The sequence below is a fragment of the Neoarius graeffei genome, chromosome 1 (genome assembly GCF_027579695.1).
Source record: "Neoarius graeffei isolate fNeoGra1 chromosome 1, fNeoGra1.pri, whole genome shotgun sequence".
Classification (NCBI taxonomy): Eukaryota; Metazoa; Chordata; class Actinopteri; order Siluriformes; family Ariidae; genus Neoarius; species Neoarius graeffei.
The window spans coordinates 62,684,184-62,711,705 of record NC_083569.1 but is presented as its reverse complement, the minus strand read 5'-3'; the positions used below and the strand labels follow the sequence as shown (position 1 = coordinate 62,711,705).

At 42.9% G+C, this 27,522-nt stretch overlaps 1 protein-coding gene across 2 annotated transcripts; it reads right to left on the bottom strand.

The window, feature by feature from the left end:
* Positions 1-661: 661 nt before the first annotated feature.
* Positions 662-27,511, bottom strand: adad2 (adenosine deaminase domain containing 2). 2 transcript variants are annotated; one of them, XM_060924966.1, is made up of 9 exons: positions 27,452-27,511; positions 19,016-19,443; positions 13,716-13,844; positions 13,456-13,606; positions 8,777-8,941; positions 1,842-2,056; positions 1,444-1,678; positions 1,217-1,349; positions 662-1,024 (listed from the first exon to the last, which is right to left on the bottom strand). In XM_060924966.1, the coding sequence occupies exons 2-9, from the start codon at positions 19,434-19,436 to the stop codon at positions 914-916; spliced, it is 1,560 nt and encodes a 519-aa protein (XP_060780949.1). In that variant the 5' UTR covers positions 19,437-19,443; positions 27,452-27,511; the 3' UTR covers positions 662-913. The 2 variants fall into 2 exon arrangements, with proteins under 2 accessions (XP_060780949.1, XP_060780351.1); XM_060924368.1 differs by having other exon boundaries at positions 27,420-27,454.
* Positions 27,512-27,522: the final 11 nt, after the last annotated feature.

The window sequence follows — 27,522 nt, the reverse complement described above, 5'->3', positions numbered from 1 at the left end:
ATTATCATTAATTTTACAGCATGGATAGTGATAACGACAGTGTTCACAGCGAAAGCGAGTTTTACTACCCTGAGGAAGAAGAAATAAAAGAAAACATTTCAGGAGAAAGCTAAAAACCTGTAATCACTGCTAACGCCGAGCAAAAACATGGCTGAATCCTGAATGACTCCTATTTGTATAAATAGGGGACGACATAGGCGACAAAATGTAGTTTTTTCCTGCCATGGAAGTGCACTTGTATACCGAGGAGGAAGCCATTTGCATTACAGCTGTGAATGAGGATTCAAAATGGCGGCTCGGCTCGGTTCTCCCTTTTGGGCGCTCTCGTTTTCTGTTAGAATTTGTTAAAGAAAAAAATAAGTATATTATTTACCAGCTTAAGGTTGGTCTGTATGGTGAAATACCGTGACCTCGGTCAGTACTTTCAAGACCTCGGTAATGGTATTTGACGATACAGACCTCCCAGCTGGTAAATTACATATACATACACACATATACACATTATATATATACACATATATATATACACACATATATATATATATATATAAAACACACACACACACACACACACACACACACACACACACACACACACACACATATATATCTTGTTAATCAGATGGGGTTTAATAAATGCCCAGACAAAGACTGATGAACATTTTTTTTTTATCTTTTAGCTTCAAATAAGTATAAGTTTTAGTTTTTCTTGAATGATCAACAACAACTAGCCAAAAAACAGTTGGGTTAAAGCAAACAAACAAAACCACAAGAAAACCAGTAACAATATTAGAACGAGAGAAACATGTACATATGCATTGTTCAACTTCTGATCAAGCATTTCGGTGTGTTTTGGCTGGATGTAAATTTACTTTAACAAAGAACAATACAAGAGATTAAAGAAAGAATGCTGTCAGCAACCGAAGTTGTCCACCAGATGTTTTGAGTTCCATGGTCCTGCATCGCTGGTTAAGAACTGCTGGTTCACCATAGCTTTGGCCTTTTGATACAAGTGGGCAGCCATCTTTAAAAAAAACAACAACCACCATACAAAATAAATAAAGACAAATCCAGACTTGTAAATAGATATGAATCTCACGAATCAGTTTCTGGATACAAATTAATCTTAGTCAAGGGTGGTTTCCCCCCCTCCCCGCTTTCTCTTTAAGATAAAATGTATTTAACATCACCTAGCTATATCCAGAAACCTCCTTACCTTGGCTTTGGAGTAGATTACAAATGACAGAAGCTCTTGCTGACCAGAAAGCATTGCAACTTTTCTAAAGCTGAAGAACTGTGCTCTTTTGCATAGTCTACTGGAGAGCCCGGGTCCACTCACAAAAGGAGAGCTGGAAGAAGAAGAAAAAAAGTCATGCATGACAGGAAAACTTGGAGATTAACGTTACCATACTGACCAGCTCTTATGAAACAGTTAAGCCTTACCCACTGATGGCATATCCAGTTATGCTGTCTAGGATCTCAATGCTGGAGTCTCCCAGACACCAGTTAACACTGAGATCTTTGCAGTGGTCTGAACTTGCAGCTGGTTCCACGTTCTCTCCATGCTGGAAGAAGATGGTCTTTTGTTGGTATGGGGGGATCAGGACATCTTTCAGACCAGTCCCCAGGCGCTTGTTGATTGTGTCAGACACTATATCAGAGCAATGGCTAGCATCACCTGGATGATAAAAAACACTGAATGCTGATATAAACCATTACAAAAATCTCAAGAATATAATACATTGTGAGTATAAAATGTGTTTTTCTGATGTTTTAAAAAAACAAGTCTTGGTAAATGACATCTTTGCCACAAACTCTCGAGCACAGTATAAACCACTCACCAAGAATGGCACTGGTGATGTACAACGGCTTAACGAAGTGACTCAGCAGTGCTCCCTGAACTCCTGTGACAGTCCAGCGGGTGAGTTTTGCACTGTCAGACATGCAGCAGATGCGAGCACCCCAAACACTGGGAGACAGGAAAGCTGCAGGAATCAAAGAGCCTTTGGCATGGCATTGCAGCTTGAGTGATTGGTAGCCGTGACTATAGGACTTCCTGTGAAGATAAACCCTTTCATTACGGACAACAGAAATATAATGGCAAGTTTGAGGAATGTCTGTTTGGATGAAATTTCTGACCTATGAATGCGAAAAGTTCTCCTGAACCTAGACTTAGTTTTTAAAGGGGAACTGAAGTCATTTTTAAACTTGCTTTATTTCTTAATTAACGTGTTATTCAATTCCATTTTAGGTTTTATTAACCTTACATCGTGACTTGTATTGGCATATTATATTACACTTATCGGCCTTTAGCCGTGTTGAATGTAGTTCATTTGGTCCACGGCATGCGTTGCTTATCCATGCGATCTTCACGAGACTTGTGCGAGACTTCCAACGTGAAGTGTCAGCACTGCCATTTTGAAAACTGTTTACACAGCGGCCAGATCGCCATATCATTCCAATTTAGATTAATTTCAAGATTTGCCAGCTTCATCAGTGATGGAGATTATTCCATACGACTTCCAACCAAAGACAACAGGATAAGGACGAGTCCGTTGCGCTGGTATTTACGTCATTACTGTCGCACAATTAAAATGTGCCAGGTCAGGCAGCTGGTGGGTTTTCAAAATAATAAATACATGCATGTATTTTTGTGATAAATACATATTATACTGAGCGCATTTCCCACATAATCCTCACTAAGGTATCGGACAGTACTACAAAATGGCGTCCCCACTATCTAGTGCCCTACAGTGGTGCTTGAAAGTTTGTGAACCCTTTAGAATTTTCTATATTTCTGCATAAATATGACCTAAAACATCATCAGATTTTCACACAAGTCCTAAAAGTAGATAAAGAGAACCCAGTTAAAGAAATGAGACAAAAATATTATACTTGGTCATTTATTTATTGAGGAAAATGATCCAATATTGCATTGGATGAGTGAGTGGCAAAAGTATGTGAACCTTTGCTTTCAGTATCTGGTGTGACCCCCTTGTGCAGCAATAACTGCAACTAAACGTTTCCGGTAACTGTTGATCAGTCCTGCACACCGGCTTGGAGGAATTTTAGCTCATTCCTCTGTACAGAACAGCTTCAACTCTGGGATGTTGGTGGGTTTCCTCACATGAACTGCTCACTTCAGGTCCTCCTACATTATTTTCGATTGGATTAAGGTCAGGACTTTGACTTGGCCATTCCAAAACATTAACTTTATCCCTCTTTAACCATTCTTTGGTAGAACGACTTGTGTGCTTAGGGTTGTTGTCTTGCTGCATGATCCACCTTCTCTTGAGATTCACTTCATGGACAGATGTCATGACATTTTCCTTTAGAATTCGCTGGTATAATTCAGAATTCATTGTTCCATCAATGATGGCAAGCCGTCCTGGCCCAGATGCAGCAAAACAGGCCCAAACCATGATACTACCACCGCTATGTTTCACAGATGGGATAAGGTTCTGATGCTAGAATGCAGTGCTTTCCTTTCTCCAAACATAACGCTTCTCATTTAAACCAAAAAGTTCTATTTCGGTCTCATCCGTCCACAAAACATTTTTCCAATAGCCTTCTGGCTTGTCCACGTGATCTTTAGCAAACTGCAGACGAGCAGCAATGTTCTTTTTGGAGAGCAGTGGCTTTCCCCTTGCAACCCTGCCATGCACACCATTGTTGTTCAGTGTTCTCCTGATGGTGGACTCATGAACATTAACATTAGTCAATGTGAGAGAGGCCTTCAGTTGCTTAGAAGTTACCCTGGGGTCTTTTGTGACTTCGCCAACTATTACACGCCTTGCTCTTGGAGTGATCTTTGTTGGTCGACCACTCCTGGGGAGGGTAACAATGGTCTTGTATTTCCTCCATTTGTACACAGTCTGTCTGACTGTGGATTGGTGGAGTCCAAACTCTTTAGAGATGGTTTTGTAACCTTTTCCAGCCTGATGAGCATCAACAATGCCTTTTCTGAGGTCCTCAGAAATCTCCTTTGCTCGTGCCATGATACACTTCCACAAACATGTGTTGTGAAGATCAGACTTTGATAGATCCCTGTTCTTTAAATAAAACAGGGTGCCCACTCACACCTGACTGTCATCCCATTGATTGAAAACAACGGACTCTAATTTCACCTTCAAATTAACTGCTAACCCTAGAGGTCCACACACTTTTGCCACTTACAGATATGTAATATTGGATCATTTTCCTCAATAAATAAATGACCAAGTAGAATATTTTTTGTCTCATTTGTTTAACTGGGTTCTCTTTATCTACTTTCAGGACTTGTGTGAAAATCTGATGTTGTTTTAGGTCATATTTATGCAGAAATAGAGAAAATTCTAAAGGGTTCACAAACTTTCAAGCACCACTGTATATAGTGATTAGGGAGCGATTTCGGACACAGGGAAACCTTCCGGCTTGATTATGTCAGCATTCGAAAGAGGGCGCGTGCGTCTTTTGACAACGTTGGCAGATGTTGGTCACTTTGATTTCCGCTGTACATTTTACTTCTGTCCTATGACGTCTCGCACAGGTCTCAGTAAATCTCGTTTACGGCCATTGCTTTGACATATGGACTGATATATTACATAGCATATTTCAAACACTCATAACTTGCTATAGCAGTGACAAAATAGCTGTCAGAAATGCATTCCTATATTTTATAAAATGAGATAAATAGAATTTTGATCATAAAATATTCATCTTCAGTTCTCTTTTAAAAGATATCTCAACCATTAGGGTATTTTTTAGTTCATGTAAATATCTAAACTTTACATTCAAGGGTGAGTGAAAGTCAATTAGAAGTTGCAACTACTAACATCTGTTTATTCAGAGTAATGTGTGTCAAATATAAATATCTTTCATGATTGATGTTGGGGGCGGCACGGTGGTGTAGTGGTTAGCGCTGTCGCCTCACAGCAAGAAGGTCCTGGGTTCGAGCCCCGGGGCCGGCGAGGGCCTTTCTGTGCGGAGTTTGCATGTTCTCCCCGTGTCCGCGTGGGTTTCCTCCGGGTGCTCCGGTTTCCCCCACAGTCCAAAGACATGCAGGTTAGGTTAACTGGTGATTCTAAATTGACCGTAGGTGTGAATGTGAGTGTGAATGGTTGTCTGTGTCTATGTGTCAGCCCTGTGATGACCTGGCGACTTGTCCAGGGTGTACCCCGCCTTTTGCCCATAGTCAGCTGGGATAGACTCCAGCTTGCCTGCGACCCTGTAGAAGGATAAAGCGGCTAGAGATAATGAGATGAGACGAGATTGATGTTGGAAAGACATGTTCTTTCACACAAGCAAAACAAATAATGCAGTTAAACTTGACAGACTAATGCAGATATGTAAGCAACAAATGAAAACAAAAGCAAGTTATGCTGGTTATACAAGTGTTGGTCCAATAAACAGGGTCATTAATGCACAAAGGGAATAGTTTACTTGAACAGCAAACGTTTCTATTCATTTGGTTCGTCAGGCTAGCTGTTTATACAACCCCGATTCCAAAAAAGTTGGGACAAAGTACAAATTGTAAATAAAAACGGAATGCAATAATTTACAAATCTCAAAAACTGATATTGTATTCACAATAGAACATAGACAACATATCAAATGTCGAAAGTGAGACATTTTGAAATTTCATGCCAAATATTGGCTCATTTGAAATTTCATGACAGCAACACATCTCAATAAAGTTGGGACAGGGGCAATAAGAGGCTGGAAAAGTTAAAAGTACAAAAAAGGAACAGCTGGAGGACCAAATTGCAACTCATTAGGTCAATTAGCAATAGGTCATTAACATGACTGGGTATAAAAAGAGCATCTTGGAATGGCAGCGGCTCTCAGAAGTAAAGATGGGAAGAGGATCACCAATCCCCCTAATTCTGCGCCGACAAATAGTGGAGCAATATCAGAAAGGAGTTCGACAGTGTAAAATTGCAAAGAGTTTGAACATATCATCATCTACAGTGCATAACATCATCAAAAGATTCAGAGAATCTGGAAGAATCTCTGTGCGTAAGGGTCAAGGCCAGAAAACCATACTGGGTGCCCGTGATCTTCGGGCCCTTAGACAGCACTGCATCACATACAGGCATGCTTCTGTATTGGAAATCACAAAATGGGCTCAGGAATATTTCCAGAGAACATCATCTGTGAACACAATTCACCGTGCCATCCGCCGTTGCCAGCTAAAACTCTATAGTTCAAAGAAGAAGCCGTATCTAAACACGATCCAGAAGCGCAGATGTCTTCTCTGGGCCAAGGCTCATTTAAAATGGATTGTGGCAAAGTGGAAAACTGTTCTGTGGTCAGACAAATCAAAATTTGAAGTTCTTTATGGAAATCAGGAACGCCGTATCATTCGGACTAAAGAGGAGAAGGACGACCCAAGTTGTTATCAGCGCTCAGTTCAGAAGCCTGCATCTCTGATGGTATGGGGTTGCATTATTGCGTGTGGCATGGGCAGCTTACACATCTGGAAAAACACCATCAATGCTGAAAGGTATATCCAGGTTCTAGAGCAACATATGCTCCCATCCAGACGACGTCTCTTTCAGGGAAGACCTTGCATTTTCCAACATGACAATGCCAAACCACATACTGCATCAATTACAGCATCATGGCTGCGTAGAAGAAGGGTCCGGGTACTGAACTGGCCAGCCTGCAGTCCAGATCTTTCACCCATAGAAAACATTTGGCGCATCATAAAACAGAAAATACGACAAAAAAGACCTAAGACAGTTGAGCAACTAGAATCCTACATTAGACAAGAATGGGTTAACATTCCTATCCCTAAACTTGGGCAACTTGTCTTCTCAGTCCCCAGACATTTACAGACTGTTGTAAATAGAAAAGGGGATGTCTCACAGTGGTAAACATGGCCTTGTCCCAACTTTTCTGAGATGTGTTGTTGTCATGAAATTTAAAATCACCTAATTTTTCTCTTTAAATGATACATTTCTCAGTTTAAATATTTGATATGTCATCTATGTTCTATTCTGAATAAAATATAGAATTTTGAAACTTCCACATCACTGCATTCCGTTTTTATTTACAATTTGTACTTTGTCCCAACTTTTTTGGAATCGGGGTTGTACTCAAGCCTTTCTTACAGTGTCTAAGCTTTATTCTGTTATCCTGGATAAAGTTATATAAACACACATTTACAGTGGTGCTTGAAAGTTTGTGAACCCTTTAGAATTTTCTATATTTCTGCATAAATATGACCTAAAACATCATCAGATTTTCACACAAGTCCTAAAAGTAGATAAAGAGAACCCAGTTAAACAAATGAGACAAAAATATTATACTTGTATCTGGTGTGACCCCCTTGTGCAGCAATAACTGCAACTAAACGTTTCCGGTAACTGTTGATCAGTCCTGCACACCGGCTTGGAGGAATTTTAGCCCATTCCTCCATACAGAACAGCTTCAACTCTGGGATGTTGGTGGGTTTCCTCACATGAACTGCTCGCTTCAGGTCCTTCCACAACATTTCCATTGGATTAAGGTCAGGACTTTGACTCGGCCATTCCAAAACATTAACTTCATTCTTCTTTAACCATTCTTTGGTAGAACGACTTGTGTGCTTAGGGTCGTTGTCTTGCTGCATGACCCACCTTCTCTTGAGATTCAGTTCATGGACAGATGTCCCGACATTTTCCTTTAGAATTCGCTGGTATAATTCAGAATTCATTGTTCCATCAATGATGGCAAGCCGTCCTGGCCCAGATGCAGCAAAACAGGCCCAAACCATGATACTACCACCACCATGTTTCACAGATGGGATAAGGTTCTTATGCTGGAATGCAGTGTTTTCCTTTCTCCAAACATAATGCTTCTCATTTAAACCAGAAAGTTCTATTTTGGTCTCATCCGTCCACAAAACATTTTTCCAATAGCCTTCTGGCTTGTCCATGTGATCTTTAGCAAACTGCAGACAAGCAGCAATGTTCTTTTTGGAGAGCAGTGGCTTTCCCCTTGCAACCCTGCCATGCACACCATTGTTGTTCAGTGTTCTCCTGATGGTGGACTCATGAACATTAACATGAGCCAATGTGAGAGAGGCCTTCAGTTGCTTAGAAGTTACCCTGGGGTCCTTTGTGACCTCACCAACTATTACACGCCTTGCTCTTGGAGTGATCTTTGTTGATCGACCACTCCTGGGGAGGGTAACAATGGTCTTGAATTTCCTCCATTTGTACACAATCTGTCTGACTGTGGATTGGTGGAGTCCAAACTCTTTAGAGATGGGTTTGTTACCTTTTCCAGCCTGATGAGCATCAACAACGCTTTTTCTGAGGTCCTCAGAAATCTCCTTTGTTCGTGCCATGATGCACTTCCACAAACATGTGTTGTGAAGATCAGACTTTGATAGATCCCTGTTCATTAAATAAAACAAGGTGCCCACTCACACCTGATTGTCATCCCATTGATTGAAAACACCGGACTCTAATTTCACCTTCAAATTAACTGCTAATCCTAGAGGCTCATATACTTTTGCCACTCACAGATATGTAATATTGGATCATTTTCCTCTATAAATAAATGGCCAAGTATAATATTTTTGTCTCATTTGTTTAACTGGGTTCTCTTTATCTACTTTTAGGACTTGTGTGAAAATCTGATGTTGGTTTAGGTCATATTTATGAAGAAACATAAATTCTGAAGGGTTCACAAACTTCCAAGCACCACTGTACATGTTAAGGCAAAATGAACAAATATAAAATGGTACTTTTTTTTTGACCTGTTTGTATCCATTTCCTCACAGGTATATATTGTCTCTGTCACTCACATTATGTATTGTGCTGCCCCTTTTGGGGTCTGGTTGGTGTAGAGGTGCAGGTAGATCTTTGGTTTGATCTGAAGCAGCAGCTCTGTGGGAGTGCTCTGAAATATAGAGCGCTCCTGAAGCTCTGGCTCAGAGCTGTAGAACAACATGAGCTGCTTATACAAATATCTGGGGAAGAAAACAAACAAAAAGACACAGATGCAAACGCTTGTTATGGTGATAATTTAAAACATCTTTATGAGAGAATTACTTTACCATGAGTAATCTTACACACATTCTAGACAATTATGTGCTTTCAACTTTGTGCCAACAGTGTGCAGAAGGACCATGTATGGGTGTGATGGTCAGGTGTCCACTTAGTAATGCTGGAGAGACGCAGCACAAGTATTGGCACTTTTCTTTTAGAAATCTTAAATGACACACAACAGATGCAAAATACAGCTGAGTGCTCAGGCAATGGTAACGTTTGGAGACTTACTAGGACAGTGGGCTGAACGTATAGTCATATCTTTTTTGCTGAAAGCAGCTGAAGGTGGCCATGTCCAAGCTCAAATCCACCAAAAGCTACAGTATGCTCCAAAACACTCACACACACAACTTGGAGCTGAATGCCTGACAGACAACATGATTAACAAAAAAATCCGATTGTTTGGATATCATTGGTTGATTTTGTCCCGTTCCCACAGCCTGGGCATCACAGAGTCCAGAATTTCTCGTCTGAGCAGATATTATATTGCCAGCTAGTGGAATGTGAGGAGAACTTGAGAAGTGTTATGACAGAGTTAACCAGAGGGCCAAAAAGTGGAATTTCTACACGTTTTGTGGTGCCTGTGGTTGGTGTTTAAATTTCTGATGTCACACTAAACCTCGACAGACAGACATCCAGTAGCTTATGACACACACACACCAATGCAAGGGAAAAAAGGCTCATAAGAAAGCAGACACTCAAAGCTTCAAGAATTTGCAGTTTTTCCTAAGTTTTTTTTTTTTTTAAACTTAGCCTAGTAGGTTTAAATATGATAGTAAAGCATTGTATACAACCGTGACAAAACTATCAAAAAAGCTTTAGCTGTGCTGTCTGTTTACCACTGTTATTAGCCCCTTTTACACAGCCTGTTCAAGGCAGAAAACTTGTGCCTTTATTTTGCCACATCTCATCTCATCTCATTATCTCTAGCCGCTTTATCCTATTCTACAGGGTCGCAGTCGAGCTGGAGCCTATCCCAGCTGACTACGGGCGAAAGGCGGGGTACACCCTGGACAAGTCGCCAGGTCATCACAGGGCTGACACATAGACACAGACAACCATTCACACTCACATTCACACCTACGGTCAATTTAGAGTCACCAGTTAACCTAACCTGCATGTCTTTGGACTGTGGGGGAAACCGGAGCACCCGGAGGAAACCCACGCAGACACGGGGAGAACATGCAAACTCCGCACAGAAAGGCCCTCGCCGGCCCCGGGGCTCGAACCCAGGACCTTCTTGCTGTGAGGCGACAGCGCTAACCACTACACCACCGTGCCGCCTATTTTGCCACACGTTCTGTATAAACTGTTTAAAATACAGAACGGGGGGGGATGTGTCTGTCTGTCTGTGTTGTTCCGTCTCTGAGCTGAAATGATTGATCGTAACAGGGCTGGAATCAATGTGTGTGCAAAACAGACAGCTGGCATGGCGGAATAGGGGTGTGATGTTTTTGACCTTGACATTCTTCTTTCTTTCCAAGACCAGCGTGAATTCAAATATCTTTGCTTATGGCATCTAAAGGTCCTCACGCCTTTCTGCCCTAGATTGCTTTCTACTCAGCATCTCTGATTGCACAAACATATTTTCACGAGTATCTCCACTCCTCTCTTTCTCATTAACACCCCCCCCCCCCACACACACACACTTTGCAAACACAGTTTTGACAGACTCCCCCCCCCCCCCCCCCCCAAAAGCCGGCTCAGCTAAAGGACATGTTTTAAATGTAAAAACGCACACTTCCTGCTGGCCTTATTTAGCTCAATGCAAGTCACTAAAGCCAGAGGTGCCTTCTTTACATCAATATTACAGGATAGCTATAATAACCATCAATCACAGAGAGCACAATTTTTCCTCCATCCTGATGGTTGATGTGAACGTTACCTGAAGCTGCTGGCCCGTATCTGCATAATTTTATGCACTGCGCTGCTGCCACACAATTGGCCAATTAGAGAATTGTTTGAATGAGTAAGGGTACAAGTGTTCCTAATAAAGGGCTCAGTGAGTGAACACCATCAGCCCTTTTCGACCAACAGGGAATGGGTTCCATTCTTGTTTGCGCACCAAATTTTGAACCGTTCGGAGGATTTCAACCAAAAATAAATTGGTTCAGAACCTGAAAAGTTGGTTCCCAGCTAGAACCAAAATATAGCATTTTCCAGTGCAAACCATTACATCAGTGGGCGTGTCATTAGTCTGGACAGGAAACGAAGCGCAGCAATGGAGAACGCAATGGAAAATGATATACCTTCAGAAAAAAAATTGGCTGAAAACAAATACCTGCAATAACAGAAGAAAAGCTCACAGGTAATCAAAGCACACCACCATCATGCTACTACGGTTTACTTCAGTTGTGCATTGTGCAACGCCCTCCATTCATAACCCATCATTGATTACAATGGTTCCACCCAAAACCGGTGAAAACGTGGGTCGGTTCACTAGCTGGGACCAAGGTTTAAAGAATCCTGAACGGAACTGGTTCAAGCCTCCCCGAAAAGCCGGCTCAGCTAAAGGACGTGTTTTAAATATAAAAACGCACACTTCCTGCTGGCTTTACTTAGCTCAATGCAAGTCACTAAGGCCAGAGGTGCCTTCTTTACACCAATATTACAGGATAGCTGCGTAAAAAGGGCTATAGTGGAGAGGTGTGACTAGCTACCCCCCTCCACTTTCACATCACCCAACTCACCAGCAGCTAAACAGTCAAGAGTCTACACACAGAAACCCAACAGTGTCCTGACTAATCTTAACAGACTTGCGACAATAAAATGTTTATACCAATTGAAAATGTCAGATAAGTCATTGTACCGTAAGCAAGGATTAAAGAAGCACTCAGCCCACCTTTAATAGATTAGATTAGATAAAACTTTATTGATCCCTTTGGGAGGGCTCCCTCAGGGAAATTAAGATTCCAGCAGCATCATTACAGATAAACAGAGAAAAGAGAGAAAAACTTCTAGATAAATTAAATTAAGTATTTACATATACAAATATAAAAAGAATAAGATATGCCGAAGAAAGGAGGGGGGGGGGAGAGGAGGAAAAAAAAAGGGGGGGGCAGCAGGAGAGGTATTGCACTTTATATTGCACACTGTCCGGTGTGGAGCACTTGCATGTGACGTCACAGCCGATCCAGATTGTGACAGACGCCATCGTCGGTCAAACGCCATATTTCCGCCTTCTACTTCTGCTTCTACCTTTTCTTCTGGAAAACCCTACTATATACAATTCTACTACAACGGCTGCGGCTACAAGCTCTCCCAACCTGTGCACGTTTATGTTTTTTGTGTGTATTTTTGCGTGTTGTTCGTCTGTACCGGACTTCAATATCCACTACAACCGTATGGACTTACTGGACATTGGTTTCCAGCAGAAAATGACGGTTTGTAGCGATTTCCATCGCATGCACAACATTCCGGACGAGATAGCGAGACCAGCAGGGTCTCCGTGGATTGTTATCGGAAGCAAAGCGAAGGAGGCGGCGTCGGGAGCCGAAGCAAAAGCGAGGCTGCAGGCAGAGCCGGCTTGTTGACTAAGCTCAGAAAACAGCTACTCAAATCTCCACTGCTAAGCCTCTATCTCTCCAACGCCAGATCCATGGTAAACAAGACGGACAATTTGGAATTACAGCTGGAATTACCTTATTCTATTCTATAATCGGCTGGTCAGTGCTATACTCAATACTTAAGTGACTTACCCATCCAATGAGGATTATTTTCTTGTTTACAAGATGCCACATCTGAGTCGCTGACAAATCCTGAATTTCTGTAAAGATAACTGTCCAGAGATTTATAAGCACGCAGTGCTTCACCACTGAACAGCGAGGGAAAGTTAATGAGGTAATTATACACATCTGGGTATTCCACCTCTGGCAGTTCAACATTCACTGACACGGTCGTGCAAACTACGTCCGGTAAGCGATAAGGGTCACTAATCTGTAGATCGTTTATTTTAGACATATATCTAGTTATCTGTTCATTAGAAAAATGAGCCGTGTAGTCCGTCGGTTGAAATTGATCCATTCTGTACACGAGTGCAGCAGTATTCAGCTGTGTTTTTTACTGACAAGATGGCGGCTGTGTACTTTCCGGTCACGTGACTGCAAGATCTCTATAGCTTATTGTCAGGCTAGGCTACTGCTCCTTCCCGTCCTCTGTCCTCCTGTTACCCCTCCTCCCCCCAGAGAGGAGTTGTACAGTCTGATGTGTGAGGGACAAAGGAGTTTTTGAGTCTGTTCGTCCTGCGCTTGGACGATATTTTCGCTATCAAATATAAATTAACCTGAAGTTACCACACAGTCACTGGGTTGACACTCAAAGTGAAGTTTTGGAACGAATAACAAACATACCTTTTGATCGATTGGTCAAATATCTATTATACAATACTTTCACCACTAGCAGAATAAATTCGGCTCTAAAACAGCTTTTTTCTTACCTTTTTAGTGCTCTGCGTGCAATGACGATGGCATGGCAGTCATGGATGATGGAGCCTGTAAAACAGAGCCAACCACTGCAGCAGCTCTGCCCTGTGCCCAACGCCACCACTTCATATTGCTCGCAACACCGCCCTCCTGTGTCAGTCACCTCTGAAACATATACGGACTTTTACAGACCACAATGTTTGCTGCTAAACACAAGCAGACTGTGTCTAATGTTCTACACCGGCAACTTATTTATTCTCCATATCTCACAAACCTCTCTCCAGGACAAAAGCAGCAAGGCAGCTTTTCGTACTGTGGTATTCAGGACATTCCCTCAGCAGCTTATCAAAGCGTTCGCTACACAGAGCCGCCACGCGATTCTTGTGCCAGTCTGTGAACCTCACTGAAATCAGAATCAGATTAGCTGTGTATATATTACAAGTAACTTGTCCAGGGTGTACCCTGCCTTTCGCCCATAGTCAGCTGGGATAGGCTCCAGCTTGCCTGCGACCCTGTAGAACAGGATAAAGCAGGTGACATTGGGCATATCTAACCACCTGTGTTTTCTTTCCCTCCCCCCCACCCCAAATCTGTCCCTCTGAGTTACATGGAGTCAACAGGAAATCTTTTGGTGGAGAGGGTGGAGACCTCGACTGGATATCGTAGCCTGCAGGGAATCGGCCATCAGACATTCTGTCGCATGTCCCAGACCCGGTGAAATGTAACTGAATTGTCTTGGCCAGCCCTAAGGGTCCCATCTGGATCTCATCATTGCTGAGGAGTGTGCTCCCATCACCCAATCAAGCATCCAGCCAGAGCAGGTCATGATATATTTTACCATATTAACATGCCATTGTTGTGTGTTATGCCTGATGTAAAGACTCTCGTCTCTGCGAGCCTACCACACAGATTTAATACTTGTCATTTTTAGGGCATACCTAACAACTTGTGTTTTCTTTCTCTCTCTCTTCCCCCCCCAATCTGTCCCTCTGAGTTACATGTTGATCCTGGGATTGAGATGCTGGCCTCTTCTGCCCCTCGGACCTGCTTGATCCATCCTGGTGCCCTGTGTCTGGTCGGAGTTTTATCACACCGCTCCTGTGAAGGACGGTCCCATGAGGACAGTTGAGGGTTATACCTGTTAAAACTGTTAATATTATACTCAGGCTGTCTGTTGTTGCCCAAATGAGGATGGGTTCCCTTTTGAGTCTGGTTCCTCTCGAGGTTTCTTCCTCATGTCGTCTGAGGGAGTTTTTCCTTGCCACCGTCGCCACAGGCTGCTCATTGGGGATAGATTAGGGATAAAATTAGCTCATGTTTTAAGTCGTTCAAATTCTGTAAAGCTGCTTTGCGACAATGTTTATTGTTAAAAGCGCTATACAAATAAACTTGATTTGATTTGATAAAGCGGCTACAGATAATGAGATGAGATATTACAAGTAATATACACTCAACAAACACTATTAGGAATGCTACACTAATAATGGGTACGGCCTTCCTTTGCTCTCGAAACAGCCTCAATTCTTCGTGGCATAGATTCCACAAATTGTTGGAAACATTCCTGAGAGATTCTGGTCCATGTTGACATGACTGCATCTCACAATTCCTGCAGATTTTTCAGGTGCACTTTCATGCTATGAATCTCCTGTTTTACCACATCACAAAGATGTTCTACTGGATTCAGATCCATTGAACTCATTGTCATGTTCATGAAACTAGTTTGAGACTTTTGCTTTGTGACATGGTGCATTATCATGCTGGAAGCAGCCATTAGAAGATGGTAAATTGTGACAATTGAGTATTGTTGCTGACCACACATGGTCAGCAACAATACTCAAATAGCCTGTGGCATTCAAACGATGATTAGTATTAACAGGCCCAAAGTGTGCCAAGAAAGTATTCCCCACATCATCACACCACCCCCACCAGCCTGGATTGTTGACACAAGGCAGGTTGGGTCCATGGATTCATGCTCTCGGTGGCAACATTCTGACCTCACCATCTGTGTGCCTCAGCAGAAACTGAGATTTGTCAGACCAGGCAACGTTTTTCCAGTCTTCAACTATCCACTTCCGGTGAGCCTGTGCCAGCTGTAGCCTAAGCTTTCTGTACTTGGCTGACAACAGTGGAACCTGATGTGGATGACTGCTGCTGTAACCCATCTGACTGAAAGTTTGACATGTTGTGCATTCAGAGATGATTTTCTGCTCACAACAACTGAACAGAGTCAGACGTTATCTGAATTACTGAAACCTTTCTGTCAGCTCAGACCACCGTCAAAAATCACAGAGAGCACAATTTTTCCTCCATCCTCATGGTTGATGTGAACGTTACCTGAAGCTGCTGGTCCATATCTGCATAATTTTATGCACTGCGCTGCTGCCACATGATTGGCCAATTAGAGAATTGTTTGAATGAGTAAGGGTACAAGTGTTCCTAATAAAGGGCTCAGTGAGTGAAGACCATCAGCCCTTTTCGACCAACAGGGAATGGGTTCCATTCTTGTTTGCGCACCAAATTTTGAACCGTTCAGAGCATTTCAACCAAAAATAAATTGGTTCAGAACCTGAAAAGTTGGTTCCCAGCTAGAATATAGCAAAATATAGCATTTTTTCCAGTGCAAACCATTACATCAGTGGGCGTGTCATTAGTCTGGACAGGAAACGGAGCGCAGCAATGGAGAACGCAATGGAAAAGGATATACCTTCAGAAAAAAAATTGGCTGAAAACAAATACCTGCAATAACAGAAGAAAAGCTCACAGGTAATCAAAGCACACCACCATCATGCTACTAAGGTTTACTTCAGTTGTGCATTGTGCAACGCCCTCCATTCATAACGCATCATTGATTACAATGGTTCCACCCAAAACTGGTGAAAACGTGGGTCGGTTCACTAGCTGGGACCAAGGTTTAAAGAATCCTGAACGGAACTGGTTCAAGAACCCGTTCCCTACTGGTTCAGTGATGCCCCTTTTCCACCAAATCAGTTCCAGGGCTGGTTCGGGGCCAGTGCTTCGTTTGGAACCGGGTTTTCTGTTTCCACTGACAAAGAACTGGCTCTGGGGCCAGAAAAACTGGTTCCAGGCTAGCACCAACTCTTTCACTACGTTCACACTGCAAGACTTAATGCTCAATTCCGATTTTTTATGAAATCCGATTTTTTTGTGAGGTCGTTCACATTAACAAATATATGCGACTTGTATGTGATCCTCAGTATGAACGAAAAGCAACCTAAAAGTGTTCCGCATGCGCATTGCAGGATACGACGACGTCACACGCAGTGAGCATGGCCAGGGTTTACGGAAGTAAAACCGCCCGGTTGCGGTATGACCCATCCAATCTAGCTTGAATAGCTGCATCCCCCCAAATGGAAATCAGCTCCCTAACCTCTGCGTCCTTCCATTGAGAAGATTCAGAACCTTCACAGCCCGAAGCGTCCCTCGCATTGATGTCATGCGCAGGGGCGCAGATACGTTTTTTGAACTGGGGGGGACAAAGCTGCCAGCAAACCAACCCCAACCCCGATATGCCTGTCAAACTTGTTGTTAGTAACCATAGCAACCAAGCTCGAGCTCGCAACCTGTGCAGTCTGCGCAGCTCAACCAACCGAATATCAGTCTTTGTTCTGTTTTATGTGAGTTGTTGCAACTATGTATACACTGCTGTGTACCTCAATAAACCGAATGGTAATTAGTCTTTTGATTTTTCCGTGAGGTTTGCCTTATACAAAGAAAGACAGCATAGACGTTTTTTCCTCCCTATAAGTGGGGGGGACCGAACGAGGTGAATTTAAATCTGGGTGGGACGAATCCCCCCCTCTATCTGCGCCCGTGATTATGCGCCATGTTGTTGTAACTTTTTTTGAGAGACCCGCCGCCTACTTAAGCGCAGAATAGTGACGTTTGTGGCTTGTTGATGACGTGTAAGTCGGATGAATGCGACCTGGCGGTTCAGACTGAAGTCGCATATGAAAAGAGCGGATAGGAATCGGAATTAGGACCACATATCCAAACGGCCTGGGTCGGATTTGAAAAAATCGGATCTGTGTCGTTCATATTGTCAATAAAAGATCGGATACAGGTCACATATGGGCGAAAAGATCGGATTTGAGTCACTTCAGCCTGCAGTGTGAACGTAGCCTTTGCTGGGCCAGAGGAAAGAACTGCTTATGTCAGCAGGGGGCGGAGTTGTTAAGACCAATAACAATAGCAAGATCGCCAAAGCCGACATAACACCGGCTAACGTTAGCTCATAACAAAGGCTAACATAACCATCTCACATTCAGTGTAAGTAAGAGTCAAAACGTTATTAGGTTATTTCCTGTCTCCTAGAATGTAACTGCCGTCCACTCAAAACCTGTCAATCAACACAAACATATTGGATCTGCCGTTTTCTGATCCCAATGAAGCACCGTAAAGCCAGAAGCAGCAGCTGTACAAACGCAAAGTCATCCATTATTGTTGTTGTTGCTGCTTCTTCTTCTTCTCCGTGTTGTTGTTGCTTCGATGTTTGCGCCAAGGTTTATGCAAACGCAGCGACGTAACTGACGTATACAGTGACGTAATGACGTGGCTCCCCTTAGCACCCCGAGCTATGGAAAAGCAAACTGGTTCTCAGCTGGCTCGCAAGTTGAACGAGTTGTGAACCAGCACCGGCCCCGAACCAGCCCTGAAACTGATTTGGTGGAAAAGGGCTACGAGTGAACACCATCACCCCTTTTTGACCAACAGGGAATGGGTTCCATTCTTGTTTGCGCACCAAATTTTGAACCGTTCAGAGCATTTCAACCAAAAATAAATTGGTTCAGAACCTGAAAAGTTGGTTCCCAGCTAGAACCAAAATATAGCATTTTTTCCAGTGCAAACCATTACATCAGTGGGCATGTCATTAGTCTGGAGAGGAAATGGAGCGCAGCAATGGAGAACGTAATGGAAAAGGATATACCTTCAGAAAAAAACCTGCAATAACAGAAGAAAAGCTCCAAAATTCAAGAACCTGTTCCCTACTGGTGGAAAAGGGGTGTATATGGCAAAAAATTAGTAGACACCTGACCATATGGGTGTGAACATCCCATTCCAGATTTAGTCCTCCTTTGCTATTATAATAACTTCCACTCTCCAGCAAAGGGTTTCCACTAGATTTTGAAGCATGGCTGTGGGGATTTCTCCTCATTCAGCTCCAAGAGCATGAATGAGATCAGACACTGATATTGGGTGAAGAGGCCTGTCAGGCAGTCAGTGTTCCAGTTCATTCAAAAGGTCTTCAGTAGGGTTGGGGTCGGGGCTCTGTGCAGGCCACTCGAGTTCTTCCACTCCAACCTTGGCAAACCATGTCTTCATGGAGCTCGCTTTGTGCACGGGGGCATTGTCATGCTGGAATGTGTTAGGGCTAGTGAAGGGAAACTGTCATGCTGCAACACAATTGTGTGCCTCTAACTTTGTGCCAACAGTTTAGGGAAGACCCAAATATAGGTGTGAAGGTCATGTGTCCACAAACTTTGTGTGTGTATTACACACAGAGAGAATATTAGGCTTAAAATTATACATGAAAATCAAATGACCGATCCAGCTCACCTCCAGTCCTCTTTCCTCTTTTAGGGGAGCTCTCGGCTGTATCACCTTGACCTGGTAAAAAGCCGTCTCCTTCAGAAGGGCTGTTCAGGCTCTTCAAAGAGAGGCATTCCTCTTCCAAGTCATCATCACCCTCTATGGAGGTTGAAGTCAGCATATGGCCTTTTGTCAACTGGAGTCCAGATGGACTGGACTCCTCTGAAGGAGCTGGAACCAAGGAGTCAGGGGACTTGGATGTGGCTCCTGCTGTAAAGTCAGGAAAATCCACAAATTCAAGGCTAGATGGAAGCGGTGGAGTCAGAGGAGCCCTCAAACCTGACCTTTGCACACTGAAGCTGGGGTCCCTCTCTGAGGCAAAGCGCATAATCAGAGAAGCAGCTATTCTGGGAAGGCGTTTCCCTCCTCCACTGTGTTTGGGATCCATGTTAATCCTGCAGGATGATGTTATTTAACAAAAAATAAAAATAAAAAGTCTTAAAAACAAGCACATTTTCATCCAAACTACCAATGACCACAACCAAGACATCATAGGTACTAATCCTTTATGTAATAGGCCAGTGGCTACAATTATCGACATTTTTCAGATTTACCAATAAAAAACAATTTTAAAAAGGTGAGTTTCAGTTACAACAATTATTATTATTACTGGCTAATTGATCAACCAGAAGACCCGCCTCGCCCTTTGATCTTGTTGTCTGATGACAGCTCGTTACCTGAGATGGAATTTTTTTGAGCACGATCAGCAATTTGAGGAAAACCTGGACGTTATCATCGCAGGTAAGCATGGTGGAAAGATCGTGGACATGTTTTTCTGATCGAATTCACTGATATTTCATGATATCCTTGTTGAAATACTTTGTTTCGTACTCTTTCATTTGACAGTTGCCATTTTGTATCTAAACGCAGGTTTGAGAAGTCACGTGAGGTGTCGATAATAGTGATCACTTTCACGGATGTCCACCATCATTGACACCCTGTGGAATTAAGTGATGTTTACAACTGTTATGGATCGATCTTTGTGTAACATTATTGAAGTAAATGAAGTACTTTTTAAAAAATAAATAAATAAAAGTGCTGTGATTTATAATAATTTTTTCTGATTCATAACAGAATGGAATGTTTATAGAGTATTTGGAATCCTATTGGGGTGGCACGGTGGTGTAGTGGTTAGCACTGTCGCCTCACAGCAAGAAGGTCCGGGTTCGAGCCCAGCAGCCAGCGAGGGCCTTTCTGTGCGGAGTTTGCATGTTCTCGCCATGTCTGCGTGGGTTTCCTCCGGGTGCTCCGGTTTCCCCCACAGTCCAAAGACATGCAGGTTAGGTTAACTGGTGACTCTAAATTGAGCGTAGGTGTGAATGTGAGTGTGAATGGTTGTCTATGTGTCAGCCCTGTGATGACCTGGCGACTTGTCCAGGGTGTACCCCGCCTTTCGCCCGTAGTCAGCTGGGATAGGCTCCAGCTTGCCTGTGACCCTGTAGAACAGGATAAAGCGGCTACAGATAATGGATGGAATCCTATTGCAGTAAATAGAATTAGACCAGAATTAAATTCCAAGCATATAAAAAAATTTGCATGCTTGAAATATTCAGATTTTTGTATTCCATTTAGAATTTTTTTTTTTTGCAGTTTGTTGTAAATATCTACCACATATTACAATAACAGTAGACATTTTATATTTTGGTTTGAGGAATGACATGCGACCTTTGACCTGGATTTTCGTGTGTACTTGGAAAAAGTTTGTGGTTTTAACTTCTGTCGTAAGTTAAAGCGAATCATTGGCCGTAAAAGAGTTTTTTGGACTCAAGTTGGTCGCCGCCGAAAAAAATTCACATGCGAAATGGTGGATTTCTCAGGTATGTTTATAACTTAATTTCTCCTTTTCTACCTTTATCATTTGCTCGAAACCCCTTTTGCACTGTTTCTTTTGCAAACATAGCATTGCTTCTTATGTATTTGAATCAGGCTCCCCTCAGGGCTGTGTCCTGAGCCCTCTACTGTTCACTCCGATGACACACGACTGTGTCCTCAGGGCTACCAGCAACCACATTGTGAAGTTTGCGGACGACACAACAGTGGTGGCCCTCATCGGGGACGATAACGACCTGGCCTATAGAGAGGAGGTGGAGCATTTGGTGGGCTGGTGCAAGGAAAACAACCTGATCCTGAACGTGGACAAAACTAAAGAGATCATTGGTGACTTCAGGAAAAAACAACCCAGCTACGCTCCACTTCTCCTCAACATGGCCATGGAGGTGGTCAATAGTACCAAGTTCCGGGAGGTGCACATCACAGACAACTTCACCTGGTCTGTGAACACCGCGTCACTGGTCAAAAAGGCACAGCAACGTCTGCACTTTCTGCGTAGGATAAGGAAAGCCCATCTGCCCCCGCCCATCCTCACTACACTCTACAGAAGCACCATAGAGAGCGTTCTGACCAGCTGCATCTCTGTGTGGTGTGGAGGCTGCAGTGCCTCTGACTGGAAGACTGTGAGGAGAGTGGTGAGGACAGCAGAGAAAATCATTGGGACTTCTCTTCCCTCCATTCAGGACATTGCACCAAGGCGCTACACGTCTCGAGCCAGAAACATCATCAGTGACCCCTCACACCCTCACTATGGACTGTTCTCCCTCCTTGCCTCTGGAAAGAGGTTCCGCAACATTCAGTGCAGGACCACCAGGTTCTGTAACAGCTTTTTCCCCCAGGTCACCAGACTGCTGAACTCCAAACCCAAACTCTAAACTTCCATTTATAACTTGAACATTCCTAATTCCACAGGTCACTTTATACTATTGCACTTTATAATATTTCTGCTGCATAATTTAATTTAATACTCTTCATATTTAATCCTGTGCTGAGCTAAATTGCAATGAAATTTCGTTTGGTGTACACTTGTTGCATACTGAATGACAATAAAGGTTGTCTAAGTTTCTTACCTGTTAACATGTCGTACGATTTTTCTTCTTTGCTTTGCAGTACCACTCTAGTTAAAAACAGAAGGTACAACACCAGGTTTTAGATTTCTTTTTCCTTTGGTACTTGTTCGATAATCAATTTCTTTTGGCGGTGACCAACTTGAGTCCAACTTTGTCATGTGGAGCAGGAAGAACCACCTACACAGCTCAACGTGACAAAGACGAAAGAACTGGTGGTTGATCTGAAGACAATCAGGGCTCCGGTGAACCCTGTTAACATCCAAGGGGTCGGTGTGGACGTGGTGGAGGAATACAAGTATCTGGGGGTGTACTTGGATAATAAACTGGACTGGTCCGAAAACAGACACGGTATACAAAAAGGGCCAGAGCCGTCTCTATTTTCTGAGACGGCTGAGGTCCTTCAACATCTGCCGAACAATGCTGCAGACGTCGTATGAGTCTGTGGTGGCCGGTGCCATCCTGTACGCTGTCGTCTGCTGGGGCAGTGGCTTGAGTGTGAAGGACACTTACTGTACAGACTCGATAAGATCATCAGGAAGGGCGGCCATGTTGTAGGCGAGGAACTGGACTCTCTGACAGTGGTGTTGGAGAAGAGGACACTGTCCAAAATAAAGACAAATCTTAGACTGTCCTTCCCACCCTCTACATGAGGAGCTGATCAGCCACAGGAGCACGTTCAGTAAACGGCTGATTCTTCTACGCTGCACAACTGAGACACAGGAAATCATTTCTACCTGTTGCAGTCAAGCTGTACAATGCCACTGTATAACTGTAGTACACTGCCGTACCATGTATACTGTATTCTTAACTCGGGTGCAATATATGTACAGTGGTGCTTGAAAGTTTGTGAACCCTTTAGAGTTTTCTATATTTCTGCATAAATATGACCTAAAACATCATCAGATTTTCACACAAGTCCTAAAAGTAGATAAAGAGAACCCAGTTAAACAAATGAGACAAAAATATTATACTTGGTCATTTATTTATTGAGGAAAATGAGCCAATATTCCATATCTGTGAGTGGCAAAAGTATGTGAACCTCTAGGATTAGCAGTTAATTTGAAGGTGAAATTAGAGTCAGGTGTTTTCAATCAATGGGATGACAATCAGGTGTGAGTGGGCACCCTGTTTTATTTAAAGAACAGGGATCTATCAAAGTCTGATCTTCACAACACATGTTTGTGGAAGTGTATCATGGCACGAACAAAGGAGATTTCTGAGGACCTCAGAAAAAGCGTTGTTGATGCTCATCAGGCTGGAAAAGGTTACAAAACCATCTCTAAAGACTTTGGACTCCACCAATCCACAGTCAGACAGATTGTGTACAAATGGAGGAAATTCAAAACCATTGTTACCCTCCCCAGGAGTGGTCGACCAACAAAGATCACTCCAAGAGCAAGGCGTGTAATAGTCAGCGAGGTCACAAAGGACCCCAGGGTAACTTCTAAGCAACTGAAGGCCTCTCTCATATTGGCTAATTTTAATGTTCATGAGTCCACCATCAGGAGAACACTGAACAACAATGGTGTGCATGGCAGGGTTGCAAGGAGAAAGCCACTGCTCTCCAAAAAGAACATTGCTGCTCGTCTGCAGTTTGCTAAAGATCATGTGGACAAGCCAGAAGGCTATTGGAAAAATGTTTTGTGGACGGATGAGACCAAAATAGAACTTTTTGGTTTAAATGAGAAGCATTATGTTTGGAGAAAGGAAAACACTGCATTCCAGCATAAGAACCTTATCCCATCTGTGAAACATGGTGGTGGTAGCATCATGGTTTGGGCCCGTTTTGCTGCATCTGGGCCAGGACGGCTTGCCATCATTGATGGAACAATGAATTCTGAATTATATCAGCGAATTCTAAAGGAAAATGTCAGGACATCTGTCCATGAACTGAATCTCAAGAGAAGGTGGGTCATGCAGCAAGACAACGACCCTAAGCACACAAGTCGTTCTACCAAAGAATGGTTAAAGAAGAATGAAGTTAATGTTTTGGAATGGCCAAGTCAAAGTCCTGACCTTAATCCAATCGAAATGTTGTGGAAGGACCTGAAGTGAGCAGTTCATGTGAGGAAACCCACCAACATCCCAGAGTTGAAGCTGTTCTGTACGGAGGAATGGGCTAAAATTCCTCCAAGCCGGTGTGCAGGACTGATCAACAGTTACTGGAAACGTTTAGTTGCAGTTATTGCTACACAAGGGGGTCACACCAGATACTGAAAGCAAAGGTTCACATACTTTTGCCACTCACAGATATGTAATATTGGATCGTTTAACTCAATAAATAAATGACCAAGTATTATTTTTTTTTAGCTCATTTGTTTAACTGGGTTCTCTTTATCTACTTTTAGGACTTGTGTGAAAATCTGTTGTTGTTTTAGGTCATATTTATGCAGAAATATAGAAAATTCTAAAGGGTTCACAAACTTTCAAGCACCACTGTATATTGAGGTTTTTCACCCACGTGACCAAGTCATGTGTTGCATCGTTAGGCTGCCATTCTGGACGTCACGGCTCGAATCAGTTTGAATGCGAGGAAGGCGACAAACATAAAAGAAAAAGGAGCGAGATGCAGAAAACACCTTCACTATCCAGCGACGTAGGGCATTTACAGGGCGAGCAGAGGGAGAGGTATTTGCAAAAATTGAGGTTAGCAGGCTTAGAGAACGACGTTTACCTGCTTCCACCAGGATTGTTCACTGACGTACGGAAGTACACGAAGCCCTCGTCTTTACCTGACTTCGGCCCACATGATCTGTATACCTATGTCGTTAAAAACCCATCGCCATACGCAGGTATTGATCTGAAAGCGTATAAGAGTTTGGATGCCTACAAATATTTTGTGTCAGGCTGGGTAACATGCCTACATCAGTGGGTCGTCCCTGGAGCCGATGGTCGCCATCTTATTACAGCTAAGGTTTGTTCACATTTTCATTTACTTTCGGTCCTCAGGATAAACAAAATGTTATTAAATGTCATTGAAATAACTTCTTAGTCTGTTGAGACATGGCCCGTTATAAATTTGCTGTTACCAGGCAATGACCAAGAACTGTATTATTAGGGTCGGTGTCTGTGTTGTAGCAGTGTACTAGCAGCTAGCTGTTAGCACTAGCTAGTGTCAACAACACAGTAGCTAGTATGTTACTGTAGCAATGTTTACGTTCAGTCATTTGGATGACTGTTAAACCTTTCAGTCTCAAGTTTTTCCTTTACTGTATTTACTAGTTTACTGTAATTATGATCCAGCAGCTATTTACACCGGATCCAGTGTAAATAGCTGCCGGAGCGCGCTCCGGCTTGCTCCCCCTCAAATTAAGCAGTGCGCTCCGGCTTGCTCCTGGAGCACTCCGGGAGCAAGCCGGCGCGCGCTGCTTAATTTGAGGGGGAGCAAGCCGGAGCGTGCTCCGGAACCTCGGCTGGAGCACTCCGGGAGCGCGCTGCTTAATTTGAGGGGGAGCAAGCTGGAGTGCGCTCCGGCAGCTATTTACACTGGATCCGGTGTAAATAGCTGCCGGATCATAATTACAGTAAACTAGACCGGACAATTCCCCAGGGGAAATTGTGAGAGGATGCAGTGCGCGAAGCAATTCGGTCACGCATGTTTGCTGGCCGTGAATGTGTGACCTGCTATGAAGCTGCAATGCCATGATTTATGTGTGTGCTTGAGACAGCAGCCCCCCCTGCTCCCTCACTGGCCCCAGTCGGCATGGCGACGGGCCTGAGCAGGAGCGTTAAGACACACAAGAATTTGTCAGTTTTCTGCTGTTTTTTGCTCAGGAGCAGGCCTCGAACAACGACAAATAACTCGAAAATGAAAGCAGCTATTCACAAAAGTCTTTCACAGTAAGCGCCACAAGGGTCTCCTGAATAAACTGATGTAATTTTTTGTCTGTAGTGTTAAAAGTGAGGACACTAGAGCGAGTTAAAAATGAGTGACTTTTCTGTCACGTTTATAATGGGTGTCAATGAGGCCTCTCGGCTGCACTCTCCTCAGTTTGAGGCTTCTCATTCAAAAACTGTAAATCCTATCGTTTAGGTAGACACATTGTGTGAATCAGGACAAGTTTTACTACTACTTTTGAGAAAATCATGTCTGCAGAGTGAAATTTGTGGCTGAAAACACAGTTTAAGCGAGAAAGTTTGAGCTATTTTTTCAAGCTCTCTACACTCTAAGTAAACGAGCTTCACTGGTGTGCAACGCAATAGACACCCATTCAAAAGCCGGATTTTCTCCCGGAACCCACATGGTGTTTGAGCCGGCACTGATCCGAAAGTGTAGAACCTAGCAGAAAAGTTGAATGCCAGATCCACAGAGGAGAAGTTTTCCTATGTTTTAGAGTTTGAATCACGTCTCTAGGTGAAAGCATGCCAGAGCAGCGGATGTTTGAAAAAGTGCTTTTTTTTCCAATTAATTCCACAGAAATGAATGGGGGTTTTTTGGACGATTTTTTCGTGACTAAGAAGAAAGAAACGCGTAGAAGAACAATAGTTGCAGTGCTTTGCACTGCAACCTATGGGCTCCCCTAGGGGAGCCCATAGGTTGCTGTGCAGCAACACTGCATCCTAACTAGTAAATCCAGTAAAGGAAAAACTTGAGACTGAAAGGTTTTAACAGTCATCCAAATGACTGAACGTAAACATTGCTACAGTAACATACTAGCTACTATGTTGTTGACATTAGCTAGCTTGACCTTCAAAATGGCGGACACCGGGGCGTCACGTGACCCTGTGACGTCAGGTGAAATACCTCAATAGGAATCATGTAAATAGAATCACTTCATTTTGCTTTTATTTGACGTTATTGAACTTTTTATTCTTTTTTTTCAGACGATTTTATCTTCTATTTTTAGACATGTTTACTTCTTGTCTGATTCAGGAGCTTGGGAGGAAATCTGAATTTCCCTTCGGGGATTAATAAAGTGATTCTGAGTCCAAAAAACTCTTTTACGGCCAGTGATTCGCTTTAACTTACGACAGAAGTTAAAACGACAAACTTTTTCCCAAGTACAGATGAAAATTCGGGTCAAAAAAGACAGTAGAAAAGGTAAAAACAGCTATCGCCAGTCAAACTCTTACGGTTGTCAAGGAAGGTCAAGTTAGCACCACAGGCTTGTTGCTAAGGGGAAAATTGACACGTGACCAATTCCTGCAAATGGCCTCACAGTGCTAGTCGACTATTAGCATGAGTAATCCACAAAGTGCCATGCTAACTGATACTGCAAGTCCTTAATTATACACTCACCATGTTTACCACTTAACTTTAATTAAAATAGTGGATTTATCGTTCGGTTTAACGAACCAAAAAGCAAAGTGTAGGATTTGTAGCTGAGGAAAAATAAAAAGGCAACAAGCTAACGTTCACTGGCTGAAGAAATTGGAGTAAGAATCCTGAAATTAGTCATAAATTACAGCTAAACAACAAGAATTTCAGCCAAATTAATTAATGGCAGTATATTAAAGAGAAAACCACGAACATTTCAGAAAATCTGTTGCATATTTGACGCACCGTTTCTGCGTGAGCAGCTTTTTTTTTTTTCTCCGAGTACTTCACTTTTTCTCTATTAATATTACTGGATG

Coding starts and splice junctions, on each gene's coding strand:
- adad2 (XM_060924368.1), bottom strand. Junction 13,607..13,715: donor TGCTTTTGTCCTGGAGAGAG/GTTTGTGAGATA, acceptor TATATGTTTCAG/AGGTGACTGACACAGGAGGG. Junction 1,350..1,443: donor ACTGGATATGCCATCAGTGG/GTAAGGCTTAAC, acceptor TTCTTCTTCCAG/CTCTCCTTTTGTGAGTGGAC.